This window comes from Haliotis rufescens, unplaced genomic scaffold (genome assembly GCF_023055435.1).
Source record: "Haliotis rufescens isolate VD_foot unplaced genomic scaffold, xgHalRufe1.0.p SCAF_2, whole genome shotgun sequence".
Taxonomy (NCBI): Eukaryota; Metazoa; Mollusca; class Gastropoda; order Lepetellida; family Haliotidae; genus Haliotis; species Haliotis rufescens.
The window spans coordinates 49913674-49935032 of NW_025963890.1; the positions used below are offsets into that span (position 1 = coordinate 49913674).

Consider the following 21359-nt stretch of genomic DNA (forward strand, 5'->3'; position numbering starts at 1 on the left):
TTGTCATCTTAAGTCAGTAAGAAACCACATGAAATAAGTCTTCTATCACTGCCTGCTTGATATTCAGTGTAGTCTGTTTAACCGCACAGAAGTGTTGACGTTTCCCACTCTAATCTCTTACAACTGCTGAAATAGTTCCATGACAAACTACAATCTACACTCTGCATCAACTGTCATTTGTATAATACACTGTCGCTTAAACCAACACTAAATTTTGATTCCTCGGGAATTCAATAATAGTGAAATTGATTACGAGGAATTTAACAAACGTAATCCCGTACATTTGGACAGGTACCCAGTGATATTATTACCAAAGTAATGAAAGTGTGAGTGTTACCTTGAAGTGGTACAAGCTTGCAGTTACGTTTCATTAATGTTTTGTTGATGTTTCAGGATTCCGAGGGCGTGGCCATCATGTTGGGCGTGTGTGCTAGTGGGCTGCTTGTGTACAGAGACAAACTCCGCATCAACAGATTTGTCTGGCCCAAAATATTAAAGATTTCATACAAAAGGAACAATTTCTACATAAAAATACGACCTGGAGAGGTGAGTAAACCACAAGTCGTACAGCTATCAATTAAACCTGTTTATTTTGAGCATCGATCAGAGTACTCTTTAGACCCAATTTCAGCTCTAAATAAAGGACAACTCTTTGAATGAATTGACTTTGTCAACCTGTCCAATAGTTGCAACCTACTGAGGGTGGTGATATTACTGTGTTGTGCTTCCTGTCTTGACAAGAGGGCACGGGTGGCCCAGTTGTCTAAGGCGCCGCTATTCGCTGTGCAGTGTTGCGTCCCTTGGGCATGCCCGAAACTTATGATTGTAGGTTCGAATCCCGGTTCGTCCCGATTATGTTTCTAGGTTTGTCAGCACCATACCCGTACTCGTGGGTTTCACTGAAGTGGTAAACGCCCGAGACCTGCATCGCTTCGGGCTTTCCTCCCACATTAAGCTGACACGCCGTGATATAACTGGATTAATGTTAAAAGCGGTGTTAAATGCAACTCACTCGCTCCTGTCTTGACAAATGGCCATCTATTTTAATTTGCCCTGGTTAGCTACCACAGTGTCAAACACAGTGCTTCAAACAAATATGTCCACGCCATAATAATTCTGTCATTGTTGATTCCTTTCAGTTTGAACCTTTCGAGACGACTATCGGTTTTAAACTTGATAATCACAGATTAGCCAAGAGGTTGTGGAAAACGTGTGTAGAACACCATGCCTTCTTCAGGTGAGAATCTTTGTGCGAAGCGATGGTGAACTCACTGGAGAAAACCAGACAGCCACTGTAATTGATCTGTTGTAGAAAAGTGTGGAGAGGGTTTTATTGGCAGCGAGTTCAAACAGAGTTATAATATTATTGGACACAGATTGTCACAGCTCTCATTCCATTTCAAGAAAATTATTCTTTCACAATGTTATAGCCCACAGGCACACATTCTGCTAAAGGTTTATTTTCTGCTGTTTTATCTAAACCATTTTTGTATGATAACGTTATTAGTCTTAGGGTTATGACTGATCCTGTGCAAGGTGACAGAGCCTTTGAAACTGACAGTCAGCTGACAATGTTTCTAATACTATGTTTGCAGGTTGCGAGAACCAGAAACACCAACAAACAGCACAGTATTCCCTCGCCTTGGCTCTAAGTTCCGCTACTCTGGTAGAACACTGTACCAGACACGGCAAACATCGGCACTTCTAGACAGACAACAGCCTTATTTCGACCGCTCCAACCAGAAACGTGCCACATACGCAGATCAGAGAACACGCAGTGTAGATGAATGTAAGTTGCAGGACTTAATCATTGATAAGTTGCTCTCATTTCGAAAACAAGAATACTCAAAGGTTTAGCATTTTCAGTGGGACATGAATCACTGTATTTCTGTAATAAAACAGTTCATGGACACCTGGACCCATCAATCCTGCACTTTTTTGAAAACTTTGATGAGCAGGTTTAGTTTCTATTTACATTAAGACTGAGTGTTAGCCTAGTGGTTAAAGCACTCTGTTGTCAAGCCAAAGATCTGAGTTCAATTCCCCACAATGTGTGAAGCCCAATCTTCTTGTCCTCAGCAGCAATAGAAATTGGCACTAGTCCTATAGTCCTTGCCATACTGCCCAATAGTTAAGGTATCATAAGGACCAGTAGACATTTGACATTTAGAACGGTTTTGCTATATGGTATCGTTATAAGGGATAGTTGATTACAAATGTTGTTTCCGTTGCTGCTCAGCCATCATATTGCATGTATACTAACAAGAGAAGCCTGAAGCCATATTCACCGTCAAATCAGAAATAGATCATTAGCCATGATTAGAATGTTATTCCTTTAGTAATTAAACAAATATAACTGCTATCAATTGACTTGTTTACTCAGCTCTAATTCCTTCACTTGTTCTGCTTCAGTGGCCATGCGTCCAAGCTACAGAGAACAATACAAGAACCAATATGGCTACTACCCAGAAGATGCACCAACGCTGGAGAGGACGAAGCACCCCGATGACCGTGACCGTGAGTTAGACAGGTCGTTCCCAGATGAGAGGGACAAACGTGATAAGAAGGGATTCGTCAAGACTCCCATCTCGGAGCTGGGCCTGGCAGGTGTAAAGCCTTATGATGATGAGGAGGGGGGAACATTGAAGAAGAGACCAGAGGAGTACTCGACCGACACCGCAGACAGGCGAGACAAGGCACCTACAGACCAGGTTGGGCCAACAAACAGAAATCATTGAGGGGGCTTTTATAATTGACTATTAGGGCTGCACACATCATATATGCCTGTACTTAAATTGGTGAAGATGCCAAGATGGATGAGGCGTAAGATAAAGACTTTTCATGATTGAATTGAGTTGAGTTTTTCCAAGGAAAATATTCTTGAAACTGAGGACCAAATTCGAAAAGATGCTTAAGAATTAATATGCATAATTTTTGCAAAACACAGCATGTTTTTATTATAGACCCAAGTTTTGTGCATGTACTGTGGGTTGGCTTATGTTTAGCCTATGTCATGTACATGATGTCAATCACTGGATTGTTTGATCCAGACTCGATTATTTACAGACCGCCGTCAAACAAACATACGTGAATATGTTATTAGATCAGTGTTAAAGAACTGAGGCATGACTTTTATGGACTTTTATTTCCATATTTTGTGTTTGTAATGCAATCTGAGAGGTTAAACTTGACACTTTTGTAGGATGCAACCATGACGAGAGACCCCGCATATGGAGGTAATGATGTTATGGCAGTACAGGCAGGCACACTGGAAGGTCAGTCACCACCCAAAAAGTTAACTAAGGAAGAAGAGAAGGAGAAAAAGAAGAGAGAGAAAGAGGAAGAAAAGAGAAAGAAGGAAGAAAAGAAGAGGTTAGAAAAAGAAGAGAAGGATCGGAAGAAGAAGAAGGGAAAGGACCATGAGAAGGTGCCAATGGCAGAGCTCAACAAGTCAGAGGACAGGAGTGATAAACTGGTAAGGGGAGACACAGACTAGGGATTGGGAGGTGGCAGACAAGGTTAGGGGTGCTTGAAGATTATTGTAGGGGAGGTGGCAGACAAGGTTAGGGGTGCTTGAAGATTATTGTAGGGGAGGTGGCAGACAAGGTTAGGGGTGCTTGAAGATTATTGTAGGGGATGTGGCAGACGAGGGTAGGGGTGCTGGAAGATTGTTGTAGGGGAGATGGCAGACGAGGGTAGGGGTGCTTGAAGATTGTTGTAGGGGAGATGGCAGACAAGGTTAGGGGTGCTTGAAGATTATTGTAGGGGTGCTGGAAGATTATTGTAGGGGAGGTGGCAGACGAGGGTAGGGGTGCTTGAAGATTGTTGTAGGGGAGATGGCAGACAAGGGTAGGGGTGCGGGAAGATTGTTGTAGGGGAGATGGCAGACCTGGGTTGGGGTGCTTGAAGATTGTTGTAGGGGAGATGGCAGACCTGGGTTGGGGTGCTTGAAGATTGTTGTAGGGGAGATGGCAGACCTGGGTTGGGGTGCTTGAAGATTGTTGTAGGGGAGATGGCAGACTAGAGTGGGGAAAGTTCCGACCAGGGATGGGGAGTTGGCAGACAAGGGTAGGGGTGCGGGAAGATTGTTGTAGGGGAGATGGCAGACCTGGGTTGGGGTGCTTGAAGATTGTTGTAGGGGAGATGGCAGACTAGGGTGGGGGTGCTTGAAGATTGTTGTAGGGGAGGTGGCTATTGCTTTGGTAAGATCAACACCATACAAAGCTGATTCTGGTGGCAGACGGATGTAGGTTAATATCAGGCTTGATGACAAGGGTGTAAAGATTATGATTTCACAATTCACATGTCACGAACAGGTTTAATATGAAAAGATAATGTTTCATGTACCATGCAAGTGTACCTACATTCATTTATTGATTTTAGGGGCGTTGGGGTAGCCTAGTGGTTAAAGCGTTCGCCCATCACGCTGACGACCCAGGTTCGATTCCCAACATGGGTACAATGTGTGAAGCCCATTTCTGGTGTTCCCGACCGTGATATTGCTGGAATATTGCTATAAGCGGCTTAAAATCAAACTCACTCACTCATTTTTGTTGATTTTACCTACAGGGATTAGATGAAGCAACAGAGAGAGCAGACCCAAGACATCAACCTGACAGTTCTGGTCTCGATATGGTAAGACACAGTGTATACTTCTCATTTGTTTTCCCAATGAATACACATTTCCAAGTTCCTTTTAAAATGTTTTTTGATTTTCACGTATTACTTTCTTAATCATTGTCACCGATATCTCTGTCAAGAGAGCCATGGAGTCACATTTCATCATGTTATTATCACTGCGCTTTGGTTGTATTGTGTAAATATCCATCATATCATACTCCGCAAGCATTGGTTACGTTGCTTGTAGCAGGATGTTACTGTTGCATGATGGTATTTGTTCACAGGATGAGATAATGTTGGCAGCTAAGGCCGGACAGGATGGCAAGTCGCCCGACTCCAAGGTTTATACTTCTTTGTGCTTGTGCTATGCGTGTGGCAACATGCTTCACCTCTTCCTACTTCAGTATATCAGTTCCTGAAAATCAAATTCCTTGTGATTATCCTTTGTCTCTGAATCTAATGATCATGATGATTATGGTTGGTTTGTTGTTTAACGCTGCACTCAGTAATATTCAAGCTATATGACAGCGGTCTTGAAATAATTGAGTCTGGACCAGACAAATCAGTGATCGACATGATGAGCATTGTTCCATGCAATTGGGATACGATGACATGCATCAACCAAGTCAGCGAGGCTGACCACCCGATCCAGTGATGTTAATGGATATATTGCAGGTATTTTATTCTATGAAGGGAAAAAGTCCCATGAATATCATTGTCAATTAAAGCTGGCATCCAGCAGATGTGGCTCTCTAGGGATTATGAATTGTCCTGAATTTAATACACAGAAATATTGTGTGTGTGATTTAATTATATTCAGGATAGGCGAAGGGAAAAGGATGGTGAGAAGGGCAGTGAATTAGACCCAGAACGGTATGGTGGAAGTGTTGGGATGTACCCAGGGGATGTTGGTCTGGATGGGGAGAAGTACCCGCCAGGGAAAGATGGACGGTATGGTAGAAGTCCTGGAGATAACCGATATCCTGGTCAAGATGGAGATGACCGATACCCTCCTGGCAAAGATGGCGAGGGATATCCCTATGGCAAAGATGGCGAGAGATATCCCTATGGGAAAGATGGCGAAAGACTGCCATATGGGAAAGATGGCGAAAGACTGCCATATGGGAAAGATGGCGAAAGACTGCCATATGGGAAAGATGGAGATGACCGATACCCTCCTGGCAAAGACGGCGAGAGATATCCCTATGGGAAAGATGGTGAAAGACTGCCATATGGGAAAGATGGAGAACTATTGCCTTATGGCAAAGATGGTGAGAGACTGCCTTATGGTGAAAATGGCGAGAGGTATCCTTACGGAAAAGATGGTGAGCAATCTCCATACGGAAAGGACGGTGAGAGATCTCCCTATGGTAAGGATGGCGAGAGGTATCCTTACGGAAAAGACGGAGAGAGATCTCCCTATGGCAAAGATGGCGAGAGAATTCCATATGGCAAAGATGGCGAGAGAATTCCGTATGGAAAAGATGGCGAGAGAATTCCGTATGGAAAAGATGGCGAGAGATCTCCCTACGGCAAAGACGGCGAGAGGTTTCCCTATGGTAAGGACGGCGAGAGATCTCCCTATGGAAAAGACGGTGAGAGATCTCCATACGGTACAGACGGCGAGAGATCTCCTGACAGTAGTTTCCCAGGTGATGTTGAACATGATCCCAGGAGATATGGAGGGCTTGGCGCATACCCAGGAGATGCAGACAGAAACCGAGAACGGCTCGGCTCGGATGAAGGTGGGGATAAAGATGGAAAAGATAAAGACAAGAAGGGTAAAAAGGGGAAAGACAAAGACAAGGACAAGAAGAAAGGAGGGGGCCTGTTTGGGAAGTTCCGCAAATCTGGCCGAGGTGACAAGGATGGAAAAGACAGGGACGGAAAAGACAAGGATGGAAAAGACAAGGATGGAAAAGACAAGGCCGGGAAAGACAGGGATGGGAAGTCACGTGATGGTCGTTACGGTCCCGGCGACGTGCCTGTTGGTGTCGGCTATGATGGAATTGATCTCGATGAGAAGGTTAACTTCCTTGTCAGTTTGCTTGACCATGCTTGGAGCAATGGGAGTAGAGTAGCGGTTCACAGCCTGAATCCTAGCTCACAGTGGTGTATCTATGCATGGTAGTCATGTTGTAGGTTCGGCTTTTCTCACGGTAGTTTTTTCACCTCTTCATTGTCATACTGTTAACACCATCGGTGTAGTTTCATTCATGCGCATAATTTTCTCAAAACTCTGTCTACAATCTTGATCGCTAACACATCTTTGAAGACATGCGTTGGTGTAGCACTCTTGCCACGACCAGGAAGCTGCTACAGAATATGATACCCATCTGAGAGTACCAATTTCTGAAATCAAGGCAGTGTTCTAATGGTTTTTTCTGTCTATACAGTAGTGTGCATCAAGTATGACTAGATCTAATGACGTGTCGTCTGGTATTAGATGTCACACTTTCCTTGCACTGTAGAACACATACCAATGTGTCCTATTAGCGTCACTCTTAATATCTGTGCTGCTGCTAATCACTTTTCTCTTCTTTTTGGGTCTTTATGGCTCTGCCTTCAACCAATGCAAAATTGTCTCCCTTAGCAATGCCAGGATCCAGATTAGCCCTTATTATGATCCTTCATATCTCTGTCACCATATGTTGGTGTCACCAAAATGGGAAACATCTACAAATCTGCCGTTGGGGGCTTCCTCCCACATTAAGCTGATCTGCCGTTGGGGGCTTCCTCCCACATTAAGCTGATATGCAATTATATGACTGAAATACTATAAACAAGGTAATCCCAACTCGCTGAGCTTTACACTAGTTTAATGGACATCAAATGCCCCCTCCCTCCCCCCCCCCCCCCTTCACTAAATATTTTTGATTGGGTGGTAGAATGTTCAACATCCATGTCCTCGCTTCTCCAGCTTGCTCTTCATCATTCTCAGCATACTCCTTTGTCTTTAATGCACATTTTTCAGCAGCTTTCAGATTCCTCAAGGGAGCTTGCTTCGGCTTTTATCTTTTTGCAGTTGTTATTCTGCTTATTTTATAATTGAAACTGAACACAGGAAATACAGGATTTGACACTAATTGGGTGTCCATCTGTGGACAATGGTTTTGCCAGTTGCTGTTACTTTCAACTCTCCATATTGTGACTGTGTGGGAGGAGAAGGGTGTTTCCCATCTGGTATTTGGATATGCATGCATGTAAGGTTTAGTCTGATTCCAGATTGTCTACATGAAATTACACAACAGCAGGAAGTGAAAGCCTTTAGCCATGCTATTCCACAGATAACCATGTGTAGGACTCTGTTACACAAAGATGTATATTCTCTTTAACATAGGATGAATTAAATTTACATATCATCTCCAATGGAGAGATGTGTATAATTGCAAATTAACAGGATCGTATGAAGTTCCTTTGATCTTACATGGTTGTACTGAAATAAGACGAGTAACGTTGATTCAAACATGATGGAGACTTGTGTCAAAGAGGAAGGTACAAAAGGAGAACAAGACAAAGGAACTTGATATGGCAATATATTGTTGGCTGAGCACCTTATGTTAGTCAGGTTCTGTTACAAGGGCACGGCCAACAAAAGCAAAAGTGGAGATGTTGGTTGCTTTCGTTCATTCTCAATGTAAAAACAATAAAAGCGTCCAGATGACAGCTTTCATACAGAACACTTGTATGTGGGAAGTTTCCTTCATGGGTGACTATTTCCGAACATTTAGAATGCATGTATTTCAGCGAAGCTCCACTTGTGCTGTAGTGAAATTCTTCATGAACAGCTCTTAACACTCATCTCTTTTTAGTACATGTATTGTACATGTAATACATTATTTGTATTATTGGTGTATTTGCATGTCTCTATATATCTTGTTGCATGCCATATAACCGTGTTTCAATTTTAGGGTATTCAGCTAAGATAAAGCAATGCTTTTGCTGCAGCATTTACATATGTTATTGCTATGTAAACGTTAAATTGTGCTTTTGTGTATTCTGTTGACAGCGACTGTGTTATCTGATTATTTCTGAGAGATGCGTAATTATTTATGTTAATTGATAGAATGTAATGTCGGAATTCTGTTCTTGTTTTGATTCCTGCTTTTGTTGACCCAGGGAAGTCCCTATGGTCCTGGCAGAGAGGCAGGTGGCCGTGATGCCCCAGATAGGGACAGACACCAAAAGGTTTCGCATGATTTTAAGTAGATAGATGTGCAGAGCTTAACCAACTATATCCACATGCTAGCTTTTCTCAAGATCATTATTTGATGCTACGAGGCTTTGGGATAGGCTCATCTCATCATTCATCACCAGTCACCCATTTGAAGAAACACTATGGTCTGTGATTTCTGTAATGTCATGGGACATACTTCATTCCGTGCATCAACCAATATTTGATACATAATTATTTTATTTTATGAAATAATACTTTAAGAGTTAGTTTGATGAAAATTATCAAAGGTGCTAGTTGTCCAGATTTTGGTTTATTTGGCTGTGGTATCTGGCGGCTGGTGACTCCAGCAATGACCTAGTGAGTCCAAGGCCACTCAAGCTGCCCATTTGTCGGGATTAAATATTCCTCTCCTAGTAATTTGAAAGTATCCAGCTTGGTATGGAAGCCCTCTGTTAATCCTCCAACCACATGCATAACAGTCAGATCTAGAATGGGGATGTATCTTGTGTTTAAAGGGTCTACTGAGAGAGTACCATAGAGCTGTATAAGCCTCAACAGTTTGTGCAGTGCCCACTTGTTTCCCATGGCGTATTATTGCAGCAATACGATATGAAACCCTAGTCATTCACTCATTTCATCTCCACTTTCTCCAGTCCCCTGTCCCCTTCTATTACCACATTTTTGTGTGTTCACTCATGATTTTGGAGATGGATTTCCATTTCCTATTTCTTTCATTATTTTGTTGGGTGTGGTGGTCGGGGTTCAAGTTTTGTTTTATTGTGAAAGATTGTTGGGTTTATTGCTCCCTTTGCACATCATTTACACCTCGTTCATTGGTCATTTCTTCCAGAAGGGTAAATCTGATAAGAACAAACGGGCTTCTTTTATGGCCAGTTTGTGTGCAGGGAAAAATCCAAAGAAGAAGGTTTGGTTTGCTTGATTGATCTGGTTGTTGCATCTGGAGTAACATGGCATGGGCTACTGTGTCTAACAGTTGCATGTTGATATGGTTCAACTGCCGTTTTCGTGTCAGCAGCTCGACGCTGATGTTTGGATGGATGAATGTTGTTGCTGTGGCTCCAGAGGAGCTCCAGTATGTATGGATGTTTGCATGCCTAGTGCTTAATTGTGTAGGCCAGTGTCTTGATGTGTGCCTACTCCTCCCACACCCTCCCTGCTCCATCCATACCCTTTCCGCTCTACCCTCTACTCTCCACCCAAGACCGCCTCCGTGGTCTAGGGATAGAGCGTCCGCCCGGAGAGCGGAAGGTCCGGGGTTCGATCCCCGACCGCGTCATACCAAAAGATTTAAAAGATGGTACTTGTTGTTACCCTGTCTGGCGCTCGGCATTAAGGGGCTAAAACAAGGACTGGTCAGCTCAGAGTCAGTATACTGTGTCTGATTGGGGTATTCATGTTAAACTGCGGCATGGTATCTCAGTGAGCTAACACTATAAATCGGCATCAGTCCGGACTAGAACAAGCAGCCACACGAACACACACACGTACATGCTTGTCGCTATATAAGTGCAATAATCTTGGACGCAACGTTAAACCCCATTTCACCTCACCTACTCTCCACCCACACCCTCCCTGCTCCATCCATAACCTTACCTCTACCTGCACACTCTACCTACTCCCTTTCCATGCTATTCACATACTCTTTACTCCACAGACACTCCACCCACCCTCCACCCGCCACCTTCCACCCACACCCTCCACACTCCATCCATACCGTTTTCCATGCAATCCACTTATTCCTCACCCTCCCCATTTCACCCATGCCCTCCCCGCTTCACCCATACCCTCCACATTCTACCCAAACACTCCACCCACACCCACACCCACACCCACACCCACACCAACACCCACACCAGCATTTTCCCCTCTAAGGCCCCAAGTTTACCAACTATTCCAACAGTTCGCCCCCAATGCCCAACCCCTACTAATGTTGTCTGTGGTTTGTGCTTTGGATACTAGTAGAGGAACCATAGCTCCAGTTGATCAAGAGGGCTGTTACGCCTTGGCTTCAGGATTATAGGATAGTTACCGCTCCAATGTTTCAGTGATAGCATGCTTGTTAGCGTGTCTGGAGGAACATGCTGTGTTAGTGTGTCATGATGTATGTTGTGTTTGTATGAGAGGTCATTTGTGCTTGCTTTGTTGATGTTACACACTGTTCATAGATTAATATTGCACAGACATAATTGTGATTGTGCATCAAAATTTTAGATCAAAGAAGAAGAAAATTAAAACTAACAAAATGCATGATTGAATATTAAACAAAGTGATCAGCATGGCATTTTAGTTTTAAAAAGTTTTATTAAAAAAAAGAGAAAATAATGCATGTATATTGTGGAGGCAAATTAAGAAAAGAGATTTTATTTTTTTTAACAGAACATTTTATATACATTTTATCATCACATTTTCCACCAAATTCTTTTTAAAGGCATTTATTACCAGTAAATATCAAACATAACAATTTAATATAAAGTGTGTAAATATTTGTTCAAGTATGTGTATTATTAAGTTATATAAGAGTATGCAGCACATAGTGTACATAGTGAGGAAGATGTGCGATTGGTTGTATGCAAGACTGCCTATATCACCCAGGGAGGAGATACAGACTCCGTATCGTCCACTTCGTCTCATGCGTCTCAGTCTGGCTCTAAACCTGCTGGCAAAACTGAGGAACCAACAGAATCGGAAAAGGTTAGACCGTAGGTCAGGTGTTGTGTTAACTAATGGCTTGCTGTCAAGATTGTCCCTAATGTGTTATTCGGCTATGACAAACATCCTTCCCCTTTACCAGTTGTAGGCTCTCTTCCTAAAAACACATTGGCAGTTTTGTCATTCATGTGTTGACTTGTTGATCAATTGATCCTGAATGGTTTATTTAGTATTTTGTTGATGAAGAGTATCATTCAGTGACATTGTTGCATATAATTCACTTCATCTTGTGTTGCACCTGTGACTCACACATCATCCCATCATGCAATCAACTCATGTACTGACACTTTCATTTAGCCTTATATAAATGTTGTGGTTCCAATTGGATTTCAAAATGAAGGTTGATAACAGGAAAAGTCGTTTGTTTGGGAACCAGCAACATCTGAAAACTTGTTAACCTAGCTGTAAGATATAAGGTCAGTTGGACAAGGTAAACCACAACGTTTGTAAGTTGTACTTAGGACTAAACATGCATTTACTCTACAGCCCTTTATGTTTGTGTATATTGTGTACCATATGACATATTTCCATGATGTCGAAATTTAGTTTTTCCAATTGAAGATGTATTCTTCACTTAATGAATTACTAATCATAATGCAACTCATTAGCATTGATAATTATGTATTTCCTTGACACCATGCACTAACTCACTTGCTTTCCAGCCTGGATGTTTGGTTTCTCTATGGGGCTGTAAACATCTCACATGTACTGATTAACACCCAATGTTGAAGATGGTCATACTCTGGCAATCTGCTGCTGAATTTTGTGTGATAATCAGTTTTTAGTGTCAATTGCCAAGCATGGGTTTTGTGTAATGTCACTCCAGATTTGAATATCTATATATATATATATCTAAAAGCTACATGTTTACATCTGCTAGCCATCAGTTACACCAATTTTGGTTGTGGTTTGATTTGAAAAGAAAGACATGTGGCATCACTGACACTTTGGCTTTTCAGTCAGTCACTTATCAAATGAATGATTAGTAAAGATATTTTTTTATTTTTTTTATTTATTTATTTATTTATTTATTTATTTATTTTTTTTAAATCATTAATATCCTAATGGTGAACCCCACTAATCTCCACTGAACCCAGCTGGCTGTTAGTCCTGTAGGTCGCTGTATCAGATGCTGAAGGACCCTGGTAATAACTGACACCCCTTTATCACAGGGAACTTTTGGACCTGGGGTGGGCGTCGGCCCTGGAGGTTACGGAGGAGTGGGCGTCGGCCCAGGTGTGGGCAGAGGAGGACCACTTACAGCAGAACTTGGAGATGAAAGTTTCGTTGATCGCAAGATGGAATTCATCCCCGTTGAACCCCCACACAAGGTTAACATCATCTCCCTTTACTAACATGGCCCAAATAATCAGACAACCAGTTAATATTATTTTGAAGTTTTATAACTTGTAACTTGAAAGTTATGTATGATCACATGTAGTGACCTGGCTACTGATGTTTTGGGCATGTTTGCATGATTATTCCATTTTATATTACACCATCTTGGTCTAAATGTAATATGTTTGTGTCTCGTGTGTTTACAGAGGATCAAACTCCATGTTTTAACATTGTCCTCGTCAAACAATTAACACAGTGAAATGTGAAAGTAATCTCATTCAGTTTTGCATGTGACTTATAGCTGATGTAGAAAAGCCATGAAAACCCCAGCCTCCAGACGAACTGGCTGGGCAAGCTGAAAACTAAACAATAATCTGAAAAAGCATGCCTATGTGAAGAATGTTACATAACTTTGAAGTATTTGTGAAAAATCTCAACTTTCATTTCTTTTCTTTTTTAAGATGCGGGTAGAAACAAATCGTATAAAAACAGGCCTTGACCTTTCTGACGGGTCACCAATGCCGTTCTTCAACCCAGCAGCTACCAGCACCACGGGCCGCCCCGGGAAAGTGCCACCACCAGTGCCGCCCAAAGGAAGGGGAGGGTACGGAACAGACGACAGGAACCGGGTCAAGTCCGATCATGTAAGAGCATGTTTTGTTATCTCCCTTGGTTGAGGAGAACTTTTATACTTTATAAAACATTTATTATTACGACTAGATTACTCTTGTGTTCTTCAAATTTAAATGTTTATCAACACATAAACACAATTGTGTCATTCAGCTTAGATGTTGGCTTCAACTGTTATCACAGAACTGAACCATACTGCATGATCCATTGTGCTCATTGCACCACGCATCCCATATTCATTCACCCATCAGCTATTACACACAGCAAGAGGCTTACCCCCAGGCCTGTGTTAAAGGATGGTTCAAGAATTAAAAATATGAGGCAGATATTAAAGAGTTTTCTGTAAAATTTTAGGTTTGGAAGATAAATTGTGTTCGTTTTTATTGTATGATTATATGACAATATATTTATCAGTATAAAGCTCTTTATGAATGAATGAATGAATGGTGATGGTTTTCACACTTTACTTAATCACTATGGCGCCACAGTGTTAAACCTCTATGAGTACTTCAGATTGCTGGGCTCACTGACCTCAGAAAAGAACATTAATGTACCTTCATTTCTTCACCCTCTGTTTCTGTTGCTTGGCCTCATACTCACATTGATCTGAAGCTCTGCTCTCATGCTATCATGGAACAGTGGAAGGGATTCCAGAATATAATAGGATCACACTACCCTATGTTTGTCTTTATAGAATCTGGTGATTTGGGGATTACAACAGCTAGTGTTTGTCTGGTCCAGTCTCAGATATTTATACCAGTGTTTGAATTTAACCATGAAAGTCAAAGGGTCGTAACCCTAATTTAAAAGTAATCAGAGAAGACCAGAGCACCCCTACTGTGGCTGAGATATAGCTGACGTGTTACTGACTGCAGTGTTAAATAGCCTTCTGGTTGCTCTGTGTATGGTATGGTACTATCTTTGTGTCGTCATGGAGAAGAGTAATTCAGGGCTTGAATAGATGTTATCTAAGCTTCAATACCACTGTCAGCGCCAACACATCATGAATGGTTGCATGAAATCGGGAGACGTTCTCATTAACATGTATCTCATCTTGCCTTCAGTCAGGGCCCTATTCCATAAACCAGCCTCAGCACAACAGCTGGCACACCAAAAACAACAGTTATTATGAGATCATAGTTCTCAAGTTGTTTTATGGAAAAGGGCTATGGCTCAGGTTCTTTTTCATGGCGGAGGGTTAACAATTGTAATTCCGAATTTAGCATACATATGACACTGATTGTTAACCTTATATTTAACCATCTATATATAACATGGTTTATCTAAGAATTGACTTCAATATTTTTGCCATTTCTGGAGGTACAAAGAAACTGTATGTCAACATTAATAACTTCACAGACTGCTTATTTAATCATTAACATCAGAAAACTGTGGACAATAATGCCACATCAGTGCTATTATTCAGCTCATTAATGCAACACAGTCCAGCCCATTCTTAGCAGCCGATCAGTAAACGGTAATTTACGAGTTAATATTGCAGACAGTGGGTGTTAAAAAAAACCCACTAAAGTTAGACTTTGCCTATCTAACCTGCCTAACCTCATGGGACTACATTGCTAATTGATTGTATTGATATCCTTTGTATGCATACCTTCAGCAATCTACAATAGGCTTTGTGTATGTAATATCATGTATGTATGTGCCATCACCTTGCTTAGTGTATCATGCTCCGGTAGACACCTATTCATCCATCTCATTCATCAGAGATATCATGATATATTGTATATATATATATATATAGACTAGAAATGATATAAGCAATTCCCTTTGCCATTGGTGTTATTTGTTTTTCACCATTTGATATCCCCTCTATAGACTAGCAAGTAGTTACACTGTAGCTATGTATTTAGCCAGCTCTCTGTATCCTAGTGTACAGGCAGGCAATATGCTTCCTGTACTCAGCTATACAATCTTAGTGACTGCTCTTGGGTAGGATGTATATACTCCATTCTTTCAAATTTATTGAACTATTCCCCTTTTTATTTTTACAATTCAAATTTTTTAATTATCCAAGATTTCATTGGCTGTAGGTGGCTGGGACTTTTCATCATAGTTAATTTGGTGAATTTAGACTTCATTTAGTGCATCTTAGAGCTTGAAAACAAATTTCAGTTAATTGATTCTGTTACAAATATTGACTTTAAAAGCATGCATGTGTTTGGCTTTTGCATGCATGGATAGGATCTTCATTCGTTGGACTTAATTTTCATTCAAACCAAAAATATGCATGTTCAGAAATTTAGTATGCATAGTATATATTATAAGTTTCATCTCCATTTGGCAGTAGCATATCTGTTGTGCATGCATTGTGGTAGCAGCAGCAGCAGCATCGTTGTCGATGTTGTAGTGAGATGTAACTGACGTAGTGTCATTATCTCATTATTATAGCCACCTACAGTCCTTACTGAGAGCGTTAAGTACGACCCCGATGTCGATGACACTCCGGTTTCCACAAAGAATGTCCCCCTCGTGAAAACCGAGACTCGAACTGTTACTTATGAAAAAGAAGGGAACTCACTACCCTCTGAGATGGAGGATGGTTACCTTGTTAGTTCCCAGTCACATAGCACCAAGACGCAAACTGTCGAAACAACTACAGTAAGTTAGGAATACTGTGCGATTATCTCCCTTGGTTGAAGGAGATATTTGAAAGCTATTTGTGTGAGGAATGATCATCAGTTTTGTTTCAGTCCAGTAAATTTATCAGTTGGTGAAATCTTATCTTTAATCCACTATTAGAAGAAAAATGTGTTTATTTTTTACAATATTTTTATTTCTGTATGTTTCATAAGTGTTTTCATTTTAAGGCATTTATTATATTTGGGCAAATATTGTTAAGATGTTATTTCCTCACACATTAGTAATATATAATCTGGCTAAATACAAGCAAAGTACATTGTATTTAAATTGTGTGTAAGTGTGTGTGGCTAGTTTCGAGGAGTTCAAGAAAAGGTAGACACAATTCAGTAACTGTGTAAGATTTCTAAGAGGTTCACTTGAGATAACTGGACACTTTTCAATTAGGACTTTATTATGGAAACACACATTTAGAAAATATTTCTCATTTCATAACCAGTTTCCTTGCTTGGGAGACTCTGCAAAGACCAGCATTTACACTGGGGGCACAGTGTGGTAAACATCATCAAGTGGTGTTGGTAGCCTGACATGTTCTCTCTCATTCTGGTTTTCCTGAAACTCCTTTAGACTAACCATGTTTGATTCCTGTCTGCCTCCTGTGTTGGTGGTTGTGGCAAGTCTTCCCTCTCCTTCACAACAGCAAGGGAGGCAACTCTGTCTCCACTGCTCTGCATCCTCTCGAACTCTTACAGCTGTATTGTCACTACAAAGATCTGTGCAGTATTTTTGGGGGTGGTCCACAGGTTCATCAGCAGCAGAGTTAGCTCCCATTATTTCAAAAATAGGAAGATGTCCTTTGATTAAAGAAGGTCAATACAGGGAGTTATGTGCTTCACAAAACATCTTTTTGTGGTGTTAGTTTATCAAAATGAATTTTAGACTTGCTTGGATGAATCCAGTTGAAGAACTTTATTAATCTGATACTTAACAGACAAATGTGTATCAATACATACGCCAGTTGAATCATATAGCTGATTTGATAAAAACATAAGAATCATTTCCGCTGGATAAGTTGAGTAAAAGCGACACATAGGAAAGTGGACAGCTTGGTTATGTTAGATATGAGCCAGTTTTGAATAATGTGTACTCAAGTCAAGTATATGCCAGCCTTGAAATGGAGGTGCCGGCAGAGAGGGAAGACTATGCACAATGGTGATGTCTGTCTGCATGTCTGTGTGTCCAGTGTTTAGAACTATGGGTCTCACGTGTGTGTGGTGTTTCAGTACAAGACTGAGAAGGACGGCATTGTGGAGACGCGAGTGGAGAGAAAGGTTGTCATTCAGGGAGATTCCGATGACTTCGATCATGACGAGGTAAGAGTGAACTCAAGTTAAGATAACCCTGAATGTGTGAATCAGTATTCAAGGAAATACTTTAGGCTGTGGGTTATTCAGTTCCATGGATATTGAGTAAAAGGTTGCAGACATCTTGCAAAATTTTGATGTCCTCATATAATCTAAATGATCTTTAGAAGTGTCAGTAAAATTCAAATCCTTATATTTAGGACCTTCACATGAGTAGACACCATTAGTTAAATCGAATGATACACAGTTTATTTCACATTAGTGATTTATGTATCCGCGAAAATGTGTTCTCGAAAAAAACAAGTGGCCATTCCACATTTTCACTTACCTTGGACTCGTCGCTGTGTGTTCACCTGTTGGGCACCATTAATGCATTCCCACATATCACTGATGTACTGTTAAAAGCAACACTGTTTAGCTTGGTTTCCTATCATGGTGAAACTGTGACCTTGTGTTATGTTTGACCTTGTACCTCCTCCTCCACCTCCAGGCCTTGGCGCAGGCCATCCTGAGCGTGACGGAGCTGGACCCGGATATCTCTGTGGAGAGAATCGAGTGCATGAGGCAGATGGAAGAGGTCAACGGAGACAACAGGAAGTAGGTTTTCCTCACAACCCATTAGTGTCAGTCGTGCGAATTATGTTTGTCATTTTGCCACAGAAACAATAACGTTGTTTTAGTTGTGTAAAAGCCCCACTTAATCCCATGGAGGACCTGGACAAGATTCTTAAGGTACATGATTACGTTGCCTGGAGTTTAGCGATGTACTGAGGCTGTGTTAGGCTTAGCACCATGCTCAATCAGGTTATGCATTGTTGTAGGGTAAAGATGCTCTTGCAATAGTTACAGGCCCCAACAGTGTTCATATGAGTTATGGAATCATTGAATAGTCATGGAATTTTCCAATCCCTAGAACAGTTTTGGAAAATTAAAAATTGTTACGAAGTCATTGAGGAATAATATTTTTATACCAGTATTCTTTTCTGCTTATGCAAGTATTTGGAACGTTTAGCAAAGTGAACTAAAGTTTCGATCAAGTAGCATAGTACCTTTGAATAGTCACAGAGATTTGTCGGGTTAAAGTGAATGACCCCTTCCCAGTGGTAACCATTTGAGGTTAGATTGTTTCTTTGTTTCTTTGTTGTTTCACGCCTCACTTGACAATATGCCAGCTATATGACGGCAGTCTGTAAAACAACCTAATCTGGACCAGACAATCCAGTGAATGGCTTCATGAGCATCGATCCACGCATTTGGGATACAATGACATGCATCAACCAAGTCAGCGAGCCTGACCACCCGATCATGTTAGCCACCTCTTACGACAAGCTTAGTCGCATATTACAGCAAGCATGGGTTGCTGAAGACCTTTTCTACCGCAGGTCGACGATCATGGGTTAGAATGGGTCCCTAGTAACATGCTTGATGTAAGAACAAACTATGGTTGATGGTACCCCAACTGAGTGGATCGCTGCTCATGATATCCATCACTGATTTGTCTGACTCAGAGCCTGTGAGTGACTTGTTGCTCTGGCTGTTTATGGTCTAGGTTTGAATATTTACAGAGCCCCTCATTGAAGTAAGACTGCTATATAAGTCATGTGTTTCTTTTGCAGCACGGCAGTGTGAGAGGAAGCGTGTGATGTCCCAAGTGCTGAATCTATACTCTATCTCCTCCATTCATCGGGAACAGAAACGTCAGACAATAAGCTTGCATTCATGCCATCATCGCTGAATTACCATTCTGTTGTTAAAAAGCTTCATTTTATGATTGGTTAGTTGCGTATTTTGATGGTCTAGATTTTGGATTCAACCCTGTAGGAATGAAATTACCGTAGATGCATTTTAGTTACCTTGGAAACTCAGCCTCTTTATGAAGTTACCATTCTTAAAGTTAGTTGTTATTTTAATTCATTATATATCTGCTTGCGTATGTAATTTCTTTTCTGATGAGGCTGTTACCATAGTTTTTGGAGTGTACATATGGGAAGTGAAAAATGCTTGTTTCATTATATTCACTCATTTCTATCATGAAGCTTTTAATCTAAGTTCATTGTTTTATTAAAATGTTTTGTCATTCTTTTTATACCAATAATTTCACAATTGAATATTCATGCAAATAATAACATCTGTAAATTTAGAAAATTGTGAATAAGCTTGATTATTTTACCATACTTGCCAAGTTTGTAGACAAATTATGCATTTTCTTATGATCAATACAGGACCAAATGTTTGTATGTACTTTGTGCTGTCATATTTTTGGTGTATTGAAAAAGATACACACTAATTAGGATGTAATAATTAGTCATATATTTATCCCTATAACATGTACAGATGGACGTCCCATAGTGTGGAATATTAAGGTTTGAAACTAACCAATTTCATCAAAGTTTATGTTTGTTACTGCTGAATGTTACCATATGACAAAAAATATTTCAAGCTGGCTCCTTATGTACTCAAAGTATATGGAAAGTATTAGCTATGGTCTATCAATTGTAAAGTATGTATTGGTTCTTGAAAGTTCTGGCATTTTTCAAATTTAATGTCTTTGATATCACTTTTAATGGTGTTGAGTGCCTCTACCCCCTTAAAATTAACACCTTTTGAGATACATGTTTCTTTGGAAGTGGAGTGTTTTAAACTTTCTTCTCGTTCAGTTTGGTGCTAGGTTGTTTGATAGTTATTTATGAAATGAAAACACTGGCAATGTTGTGGAGACGATTGCCTCTTCCATTGTTACGATTATTTCAATCTGAAAAAAACAACAAAATACATTATGAAATTGTGTGAACAGTTGTATATTTGCAGTCAGTGAAATTGCAAAGTGTTCGAAATTGGTATATTCCTAAACACGAACACGTCATTGGGAGTAGTTGTGTAAACACACACAGACAGTAAAGACTTGAGCTGTCACTGGCCTGGAGGCAGAACCCAGCCACACATGTGGACCGTCCAGCTGTCCTATCTTTGTGATACTATTCCTGTCTGTGGACGTCTTGTATCATCTTGCACCTGCTGTATATCTTGAACGTGCCAGAGCCCCTGCATCTAAGGTGATAAATCTCTGGTATGGCCATGTAATGTTCATGCCTCGCTGACTTTCAACATTGCCATGTCCAATATAATATATACGCTTTAAGTAAGGGCATTTTCTATATCAACGCATAGCTACAAATATCATTTTCAATACATGCCCTATACCAGAACAGCCTGTAAATACGGAAGTTTTTCATGAGTTTGGTTTTGGCAGGAAAGATTTGGCATTGTGGCATTATATAGGAGCATGGAATGGTGGGAGTTTGAGATGCTGGGATTTGTTGTTAGCTGGTCACCTGCTCATACTGATCATTGCCTTTAGGAAAAGGCCCCTATGTTAAACACGCTTTTTAATAGTCAGCGATTGAGTCTAGATGGCAATGATACATATAAATCATGACTTCAGAATAAAACCTCTGTTTCCAACTGATGTGTCCTTGTTTTATTGTGAATTTAACATATGAAAGGGCTGTATGCAACAGTCTGATTGAAAAATGGCCTTAATGGATTTGATATATCCATTGACTATGCATGCTTTGTCATGATTTGGTAAGGTAATGTGTCTTTGAACAGTTAACCCCTAGAGCCCCAATCTTGGTCCATGCAGGAACATTTTGCAGAGGATGATGCCTTGAAGTCGGCTGCAGAGGCCGGAAACCCATTAGGAGAGGGACAAGAAATGACCGATGCAGAGTATCAAAATCTAGGCATCAGTATAACAATGGTGTTTTTAGATCTTGGGACAACACGAAACCATTCCTTCAGTTTGGGTTATATTGTACTTTTCAGTAAGATAATAACACTTATCTTAACGTACGATATAGGAGAGCAAACCTGTTCACGTCTAAACTAAGTCCAGCACTTAA

At 40.7% G+C, this 21359-nt stretch overlaps 1 protein-coding gene across 6 annotated transcripts in view; it reads left to right on the forward strand.

The window, feature by feature from the left end:
* LOC124146304 (band 4.1-like protein 3) overlaps window positions 1-20919 on the forward strand; it is a 93909-nt gene extending 72990 nt beyond the window's left edge. For 3 of the 6 annotated variants that reach the window (XM_046516541.2, XM_046516543.2, XM_046516542.2), the window contains 17 exons: window positions 394-546; window positions 1140-1237; window positions 1596-1789; window positions 2413-2711; window positions 3203-3475; window positions 4570-4635; window positions 4905-4961; window positions 5441-6646; window positions 8740-8808; window positions 9648-9722; window positions 11411-11509; window positions 12700-12858; window positions 13327-13509; window positions 15905-16114; window positions 17377-17466; window positions 17948-18054; window positions 19074-20919. In XM_046516541.2, coding sequence (XP_046372497.2) covers window positions 394-546; window positions 1140-1237; window positions 1596-1789; window positions 2413-2711; window positions 3203-3475; window positions 4570-4635; window positions 4905-4961; window positions 5441-6646; window positions 8740-8808; window positions 9648-9722; window positions 11411-11509; window positions 12700-12858; window positions 13327-13509; window positions 15905-16114; window positions 17377-17466; window positions 17948-18054; window positions 19074-19086 — 3351 coding nt within the window. In that variant the 3' untranslated portion in view covers window positions 19087-20919. The remainder of the gene's footprint in view (window positions 1-393; window positions 547-1139; window positions 1238-1595; window positions 1790-2412; window positions 2712-3202; window positions 3476-4569; window positions 4636-4904; window positions 4962-5440; window positions 6647-8739; window positions 8809-9647; window positions 9723-11410; window positions 11510-12699; window positions 12859-13326; window positions 13510-15904; window positions 16115-17376; window positions 17467-17947; window positions 18055-19073) is intronic. The other 3 variants (XM_046516545.2, XM_046516544.2, XM_046516546.2) reach the window with 3 other exon arrangements.
* The last annotated feature ends 440 nt before the right edge of the window (window positions 20920-21359 follow it).